Source organism: Engraulis encrasicolus, chromosome 20, assembly GCF_034702125.1.
Source record: "Engraulis encrasicolus isolate BLACKSEA-1 chromosome 20, IST_EnEncr_1.0, whole genome shotgun sequence".
In the NCBI taxonomy this organism is placed as follows: domain Eukaryota; kingdom Metazoa; phylum Chordata; class Actinopteri; order Clupeiformes; family Engraulidae; genus Engraulis; species Engraulis encrasicolus.
Window position 1 is genome coordinate 35,535,604 of NC_085876.1, and position 9,733 is coordinate 35,545,336.

Sequence of the window (9,733 nt, forward strand, 5' to 3'; positions counted from 1 at the left end):
AATGTTGTCCATTATAAACACGGACCATAGTTGCACTAAATAGAAATCTGAATGAATGAATGTTCTCAACATGATTCTTGGCTTGTGGTTGGTTTGCTCATTGGGTCATTTCACATGAAACCAGACACTTTGGGACCTGACCGACACAGATTTCAATCATACTTGATGTGCCTTTTTAGTAGCAAGGTAGCACCCCAGACCTGCATTTGTGTGAATCTGACACCAATATTAAGGGAGAAGCAGACTAGGAAGGTTTACATATGAGGGTAGGACACTATACATTCAGCTTTGATTATATCACTCTGATTATATCAGTCCGTATAAGCCTCAAAAAGATGTCTGTGGTGTTGTTTGAAAGCTCTTTTTCTGGCTCTACAAATTACACATGGCATGGAATATACAACAACCTTCAGAATATGAATTATGATTAATTGAAATTTTAAAAATTGAATATCTTAAAAACGTACATTTTAAGGTTTCTTGTCCAAACGTAGCCTGTAATGTCATGAACAACACCTGAAAATGGTGTGTGTGGTTCTTTATTCATTGAAGAGATAATGGGACATAAAGGTTGAAATGAGTTGTAATGAAGTAGTAATAGAGAGTGTCAGGGACAGGGCTGGACTGGCCATCTGGCATATAGCAGGCATTTGTCCGGTGGTTCATGCACCCTCATGGGCCCCAATTCAAGGTATTCAAAGTGTACTTGTGCATTATGTACAAAAGACACAGCTGCTGCATCAAATGCACTGGTGAAGTACAAAATGAGAGTGTAGCCATTGTTTCTGTCTTTAAAGTAAAAGGAGGATGGCACAGGTACCGGTACATAGAGAAGGAATATTCAAACATTCAGAAATCATCATTTGGTGTGTATAAATGAACATCTGCCTTAGTTTTTGAAATCTGGGACCATGGACACTGACCATTTTGGTGGCATATTCCGATAGACATGCTGTCATGTGATACTACTATGGTATTACCATATTATTACTACGTGATCTGTATGATGCTATATATTTTGAGTCCCATTGTCTCTGAAATGAAAAAAGTACCAAACACCAGCATTTCAGGTGTTGTTCATGACTTTGCCCCCATTTTAATATATATATTTTTTTGATGTTCAATTTTTAATTTTTCAATTCATCATGATGATTCATATTCTGAGGGTTGTTGTATTCTATGCTGTTTGTGTTATCTGTAGAGTCAGAAAAGATCTTTTTGTGACTTACACTGACTGATATTAATCAAGGTTGAATGTATAGTGTCCTACCCTCATATGTAAACCTTTGCTAGTCTATTTCTCCCTTAATATTAGTGTCAAATTCACTCAAATGCAGTTCTGGGGTGCTACCTTGCTACTGAAAAGGCACACCTAGTATGATTGAAATCTGTGTCGGTCGGGTCCCAAAGTGTCTGATTTCACGTGGAATGACCCCATTTGTATATCCCGTTTGATCAACTCCATGGTAAACGTACAGAAACCGTGATGAGCTAAGAGATTAACTTATTTAATACAGAGTACAAAAGCATAGCTTGGGGAAACGGTGGCCATGGCTGAACCATGTTCTGTACTTGTTCTGAGAGTGTGATGATGGTAGCCTCGCACAGTCCATCCTGCGTACTTCCGCCAAGAGACTTTGCTCCACATTACGAAGTGAAATGGTAGTATTATGGGATGGTCAGGACCAGGCTATGATGATGGTGCACTGCTCGAAAAAAATAAACGGCGCACCCAAACAGCGCGACGCAACTCTGGTTAATCATAGGCTACTTCTAAGAAATCAGACTTTCCAGTTAGGAAGCAGCACTCATTATGAATCCATTTTACATGAGTGTTGCTTCCTAACTGGACTCTGCTGATATTGCATGCTTGGATTTGCACTGCGTTGTTTCAGTGTTCCCTTTAGTTTTTTGAGCAGTGTATATTCAATATTCTGGTAGCAGTAAAATCCTGATTGAAGTGGACATTTTTCAGTTTTTATCCATCTGAAGATGGTAGGCAAGTCGCACTTTGCTCATGGCAGCTTGTGATCGACCCACCAACTGCTCTCTCGCCCAAATGTAAAGCAAGCTTATTACTTCATTGATGAAGGGGCTGAAAAAACTAGCCGTTCCCAAACTTCACCCTGACACCGCCCCCCATTTTTTTCTGTGCTCCCCACCGAGCTATAGATGTGCGCCATCTTTCACGAATTGGTTTATCCCAAATTCATCCAAGCACAAGAGGAAACATAAGAAATATATTTTTAAAGGGACACTGTGTGAGATTTTTAGTTGTTTATTTCCAGAATTCATACTGCCCATTCACTAATATTATCTTTTTCATGAATACTTACCACCACCATCAAATTCCAAGTATTCATTATGACTGGAAAAATTGCGCTTTTCATACCTGAAAAGGGGGATCTTCTCCGTGGTCTGCCATTTTGAATTTCCAAAAATAGCCAGTTTTAGCTGCAAAAATGACTGTACTTGGACTGTACTAGAAAATATTTGTTTATTAATTGGTAAACTTTCATGTAAAGATCAGATTTGGCAATAGGGAGCCTAGTTTGAATGAGCAGCATAGTTGCAGTACCTTTTTTGACCATTTCCTGCACAGTGTCCCTTTAAGAAAAAAATGATAACAGAGCCACTGTAGAGCTTCCATTAGAGATGCAATAGATTATCGTTTCTCAGCGGGGGCGGTACAACCCCCCTAGGGGGGGGCGTTGGGGAGAGGAGACCTAGGGGGGTGTTGGGAAGGATACTGCTGGGTGGGGGCGGGGCGTAGTTCCCATTTGGGGGCATTAGTCTATTTTATTTTTCAATACTAAGAGGGCCGTTGGTAGGCTTATTATGAGGTCATGGGGTCGTTGGGAGGATCATGACGATGCAAAGGAGGCGTTTGTTCAAAAGAGTTTGAGAACCACTGCAATAGATCACTACAATAATACAGTTCTGAATGGGATTTTTGCTTTGCTTATTTTTTGTTTATTTATTTTATTCAATTAGCACCCCCTCCTGCCACCCAGGGATTCTTAAATAATGAAATAATGGCTAACATCAAAACGGCAATACTCAATGTTCGAATCAAAGACGCTGCTTTATTCCTAAAAAGTTTGTTGTATGATGTTTATTTATTGTAAAGACTTGACGCCGGTGTCATACGTATGACATAAAAGTGTCATAATAGTATCTAAACTGTGTCATGACACAGTCATGGAAAAGTCATAAACATGTCAAGCGTTTTATGGTCATGAAAAGTTAACATTGATAGGGTTGTCTTTACCATAACCAAATGCCACTTAATGACAGGCAGTATTACGACACTGTTATGACACTGTTGTGTCATGTATGACGCTGGTGTCAAGTAAATTTGTGTTATTGAGCATTCTGTATTAGCCTGGGCGAATAGCCGACTGTTGACTCTGTCAATCTTTGGGTGGAGTACAGAGGATGGCATCGCAAGGCTAATTCTGTATAGCCCACAGGCCTCCATTGTGTTCATCCCTGCAACAGAATATGAGACTTGGCATGACGCTCTTACTACCATTACTTGCCTTCTTTTGGACTTCCAGTGATTAACTTGAAGTTACCATCATCATTTCTTTTAGGATTGTATTGCCCATTTCTTTTACAAACTGCTCAGCGCCATACTGTCCTTTTTCAGGGTCTTGTCCGTGGACGGCATCATAGAGACGGTGAAGCGGAAGAGGTACTATGAGAAGCCCTGCCGTCAACGGCAACGGGAGAACTACGAGAACTGCAAGCGGATCTACCACAAGGAGATGGCCCGCAGGATAGCCTTCCTGGCCAAGGCCGACCGCCAGGACCCCTGGGTCGGCAGCTGAGAGCCAGGGGGAGAGAGAAACACTGGGTTTCTTTTCCACTGAAAAAAGGACTTTTTACACTGCTGGTGGAGTTGCTGACTTTTTCCTCGTGTCGTTTTTGGGCATTCCCCCAAAAACGTGTTTGTTTGGATTAATTTTCGTCTTGCTTGTGTTATGTAAGGAGGCATTAAAAAAAGTGTCTGGATCATTGTTGTGGAATGAGATGGAATAGTGTTGCCTCCCCCAAGTCATCCATATCAAAACACGAGTACACACCCACACAGAAATACAGTGCCCTCCATAATTATTGGCACCCCTGGTTGAGATGTGTTAAAAGCCTTAAAATAAATTCAGTGTTTATTGCAGAAGAATACTGTCACACTGAAAATTGTATGAAAATGTAGCCTTCAACTCAAATGAATTGTAAGAAAATAAAAAAATCCCTGACTGAAAAATAATTATTTTTCATTAAATCACCTGTTCCACAATTATTGGCACCCTTAACAATTCCCAGGAAATAAATATAATTGAAGCATTTCTGTCATTTCTACAGTAGTTTACAAAGTTTACCAGAGTATGTAGGAACATTTAATTAGTAATTCATCACTTCCTGTTTCCCTGGGGTATAAATATGACGTGACACCGAGGCCATTTCTCTTATCCACTCTTAAACATGGGAAAGACAAAGGAACACAGCATACAAGTGAGGCAGATAAGCGTCGACCTTCACAGGTCAGGCAGAGACTACAAGAAGATTGCCACTCAACTGCAGCTGCCCATATCCACTGTGAGAGGAATAATTAAGAAGTTCAAAACAACTGGAACAGTGGTAAACAAGCCTGGACGAGGACCCAAGTTTATTTTGCCACCACGCACAGTGAGGAGGATGGTAAGAGAAATCAAAAGATCTCCAAAGCTCACTGTTACAGAATTACAACAAATGGTAGCATCCTGGGGTCACAAAGTCTCCAAATCAACCATCAGGCGCTGTCTACACGCCAACAAGCTGTTTGGGAGGGCATGCACGGAGAAAACCTTTCCTCACTCACAATCATAAACGCAAGCGTCTGGAGTTCGCCAAGCAGTATTGGGGCTTCAACTGGGACCGTGTGCTTTGGTCAGATGAGACCAAGATTGAGCTTTTTGGCAACAAACACTCTAAGTGGGTCTGGCGTACCACGAAAGATGCGCATGCTGAAAAGCACCTCATACCCACTGTGAAGTATGGGGGTGGGTCAGTGATGCTGTGGGGCTGTTTCGCTTCCAAAGGCCCTGGGAACCTTGTTAGGGTGCATGGCATCATGAATGCTTTGAAATACCAGGACATTTTAAATCAAAATCTGTTGCCCTCTGCCCGAAAGCTGAAGCTGGGTCGTCACTGGGTCTTTCAGCAAGACAATGACCCTAAACATATGGCCAAATCTACACAGAAATGGTTCACCAGACACAAAATCAAGCTCCTCCCATGGCCATCTCAGTCCCCTGAGCTCAACCCCATTGAGAACCTGTGGGGTGAGCTGAAGAGGAGAGTACAGAGGAGAGGACCCAGGTCTCTGGATGATTTAGAGAGATTCTGCAAAGAGGAATGGCTGAAGATCCCTCTTTCTGTCTTTTCCCATCTTGTGAAACATTATAGGAGAAGATTAGGTGCTGTTTTGTTGGCAAAAGGGGGTTGTACAAAATATTAACACCAGGGGTGCTAATAATTGTGACACACATTATTTGATGTCAAATAATTATTTCTTTATGTGGGATTTTTTCCCCACTGAATAAATGCACTTGTATTAAAGGTTGGATTTTTCTCTTTTTTTCCATTTAGGTCCCATATTATTTAGAAAAAAAAAAAAATAATTGGAAGCTAAAAAACACATCTCAACCAGGGGTGCCAATAATTATGGAGGGCACTGTATGATCAAATAAACTTCATTTATCTGGTCTGAAAACACATCTGTGATATGTTCCTTTTCTGCCCCTTTTAATGTTCTTTTTTTAATATAGTTGACAGATTGCAGTAAATCTATCAGTGCTGGTGATTATCCATTGCAAAAAACACCAAGGCTGCAGGCATTTTGCACTGCTTTTAGTCGTGTTCACAGTGCAATCTTGGTATCTGAAAGTGAATGCATACAACCTCTGGCAAAAAAAAAAAGTATGGAGTCACCTGTCTTGGAAGATTCATTTAGTGGTTTTAATGTTGTAGAAAAAGTGGTGTTAGTAACGGCTACTTTTTTTAGAGCATGCATAGGGGGGAGAAATAATGGAATCACTCAATTCCAATAAAAAAAATATGGAATCATGAAAAGACAATCGATTTCTAATCCAGTGTAAAACTCCAATCAGCCTCCAGTCCACACTGAACATATATGCAGTAAGTAGATTTTCATGAGAAAAGTGACATATTTCTAGAGATTTGAAATTTCCCTGTAGTTGAGGCCTTTCAGTCTGCCTGTTGGCACGGATTATTTTATTCTATAGCCCTCTCATGCAGAAGGGTTCAATGCAGATCTGACTCACCATTTGCCCCAGCTTCATGGTAACTCTGTCATGACTATTACGACTAGCTTAGTATGGAGGCTCTACATCAAAAGCTTACACTGACTGAGAACATTTGGCCATAATCACGTTTTATTTAGGTGATACTTGCTGAAACATGCAGTGTTGCATGGAACAGAATGGTACGTACAAAAAACTACGAATATGGTATGATCGCAATTGTCACCGTGACCGCAGACTGAATTGCAAATGTCTGCTAACTAAATATCTGCTGATTTTTAAAAAAAATATTACACCAGGGTTTCCCAACCTTTTCCAATTTGGGCCCCACTTGAAATGTTCACAAATGTTCAGGGCCCACCTCTGGCCCAATAAATAATACACACTCAAATAAATAGTCAACATTGATGATTTTTGGAAAATTTCAAGGCCCACAGTTTGAGAATCACTGTGCTAGACCAGTGTTTCCCAACCTTTTTTGTCTTGCGTACCCCCTAAGCCTTTTTGTCATGCTACGAGTACCCCCTCACTCATACTTCTATATCTCTTCCTCTATCCCAATGTAACTGTTTCCCCATACATTTGTTATTATACTTTCCCCATGTACCGCCTGTATTGTGCTCGCGTACCCCTAGTGGTACACGTACCCCTGGTTGGGAAACACTGTGCAAGACAGTAGGCCACCCTCAGCCTCTGTGTCAGGTAGGTCAGTAGGTGAGACCACCCCCCTGCTGGGTCTATCAGGTCTCACTCACATGGAGCGACAGACATGCATCAGGGTGCATGAAAGGGTAATTGAGCAGTACATCCATTCCAATCTCCTCCGCATGGGGCCTGCACAGCCCTGTGGTCAGGTGCAAGGATGTATTATTGCTCGGGCCTATCAGGCCTAGGCCCAAGGGGCCCAAGAGTCAAGTGTTTAATTCGCAATTTTAACAATTGTATTTTCACGTTTTCCTGGGGAGAAACCCCCAAACAAAATAGGATCTCTAATATCTGGCCTAAAACCCTGGCAGGTTTTGGAATCATTTAACTCAAGGAAGAGCGTGACACTGCTTCTTCACCGTTCACCACTTTTGTCGCGCTCTTCCTTGCGTTAAATGAAGACTGGAGTACCTTGAAAAGCTGCACCTGCTAAAAAAGAAACATTCTAGGTGTGCGGGCTCTCACCAAAAACTTTGTCAAAATAGGTTTTGGAATCAACCAACAACTATGGAAGGGGCCTTTCTTGTATCTGGTTCAGGGGCCCAAGGAGTCATAATCCGTCTCTGGTCAGGTGCACTGCAAGGCACGCCTGCATCATGGCCACTCATGGAGGAAACATGGATAGCCTATTTTGTGAAGGTTAACTTGTCATTAACAAGGGAATGTGATCTGATTTCAATCCCAGAACATTCTTTGTGTCTTCAAATTCCCACCTGTCAACAGCAGATCTAGACTTCTCCCACCTAGACCACCACGACACTTGTCTGTTTGCGAGCAGTTAACTTGGCTGATAACTTCAACTTTAGGGCTGCAGTATGCAAGGCTTACCAATCAGGCCCCTACTGTTGCGTTAATAATGTTTGAGATAAAGATTCTTCAGCGCAGGATATCAGAAATAAACAAGACAGCGCAGATGGCTATTATTATTTATTTATTTTTTTTAATTTTTTTAAATATGGTCACAATCGCGTTATTACGCATCATATGCAATATGCGTATTATTTCATGAAACCTCAAATCGGAAGCAATAGCCTGTACCCAGCACTTTCAACCCTTTCTCAGATTAATGGCAGCCTAATTGTCCCAAGCGATTTTGAAATCAAACTGAAGCCCATGCACGGAAGACTCGCATTGGATAGGGACTGGGTTTCAGCAAATGACACAGCAAGGTGCCCAAATAACAACGTGGGACTTATGATGCGTCCTTTTCAGATTAATTGTGGACATTGGGTGAACTATTTGGCTGTCAACTTTAGACATAGGCTACAGGGTTGGATTCCAGGTCAAAAACAGCTGTGCTGCTGACGTAATATTAGTAATAGAATGCTTGATGAAACGCTCCATGCTGCGTCGAGATTTCAGAATGTTGAAGGGTCTAACATTCTGCACTTCCACGCGTTTCAAACAGGCGGCGTAGGGTGCATGTACACAATGATAAAAAATAATGGACATGAAAACAAGTGATCATTCAAAATTAACTCCACTAACCACAGTAAAGCAAAATATTAACAATGAAAGTTATTCTAAATAGCATAATAGGGCACCTTTAAAACATCCTGTTCCCCCTGCACGGCCTGAGGATGACCTGGAAGTTGGCCGGGAGAGAGACCAAGGCAAAGGGATTGTGGGTCAGGACAATACTGACGTAGTATGACCCATATTTTAGGGGAAAAGATGTTCAAGTGCAGTGACCGTAGGTGGTACCACTATCAGGAAGTACCGGCACGAGAGGAAGTCAGAGTCGTTGACCAGCAGGCACATCATCGAATTGGGACAGGGGCCTGCAGGGACGGATTAGGGACTACATGGGCCCCTTTGGCCAGGCAGCAAGGAGGGCCCACCTCCATGGGATGGGCGCTGCTAATTTCCAAAAAGATTCATGGTTTTAGGCCAGAAATTATAGACTATGTTGTTGGGGTGTTAAGGGAAGACATTTTTTAAATACAATGTGAGAATGGAAGCTTGGGCCTCAGGGCCCCCTTGGATCTTGGGCCCGGTAGACCCATGCAGCAATCCATCCGTTTTGGCAAGTTCTCAGTCTCAAAGTTGTCCTAGGTTCATGTCAGAGCCCAGTCTCAGGTCCTTGGGCAGTTATAGTTTTTATTTTATTTACAATAGGCCTGCTATGTCGACAAAAGCCTATTATGACAGACAACATAATTTGATGCAACTTTTTTTTCTGAAAGGATATGTAACAGATTGTTTTATACTATTTTTAAGTATAATTTTTCCCCATAGCGGAACAGCATTTACAGGTTGATTGGACTTAATTGAGACATCTGCTTATGTCATGTTACAGAATAGCCTCATTACATAATCTGTAGACTTCTGTCATTTTTTTAGGGTGCCTACACCACTCGTGATGACTGTGCCACTATTTAATCATATTTGCATTCCTTGTCACATTGATGGCTGTTAACTGCTAAAGAGCCCACGCTCTTGTGGGCCCATTGGCTGTTACGGGATAATAAACATGCACCATGTTCCTAGTCAACGTGTGTACGCTTCCTTGCGGAGCCGATGTTGTGGCTGTTTTCCGCACGACTGCCACGTGCCAGAGGGTACGCTTGGAAAGGATTTGTACTGACCAATCCCAGCTCTGATTTCTTCTGACTGGTCACTGAAGCAGCCAATAAGACACATCCATAACAAATGTAGGCCAATGACAGTAAAGTATGTGTAGAACGCGATGTAGCACGTGTGTCTCTGCACATGGGGCACCT

At 42.0% G+C, this 9,733-nt stretch overlaps 1 protein-coding gene across 1 annotated transcript in view; it reads left to right on the top strand.

Annotated features, from left to right (window-relative positions):
* Positions 1 to 4,017, top strand: part of mrps21 (mitochondrial ribosomal protein S21) — a 4,345-nt gene extending 328 nt beyond the window's left edge. Inside the window, exon 2 of the mRNA XM_063184927.1 lies at positions 3,653 to 4,017. Within this exon, the coding sequence (XP_063040997.1) occupies positions 3,653 to 3,833 (181 nt within the window). The 3' untranslated portion in view covers positions 3,834 to 4,017. The remainder of the gene's footprint in view (positions 1 to 3,652) is intronic.
* Positions 4,018 to 9,733: the final 5,716 nt, after the last annotated feature.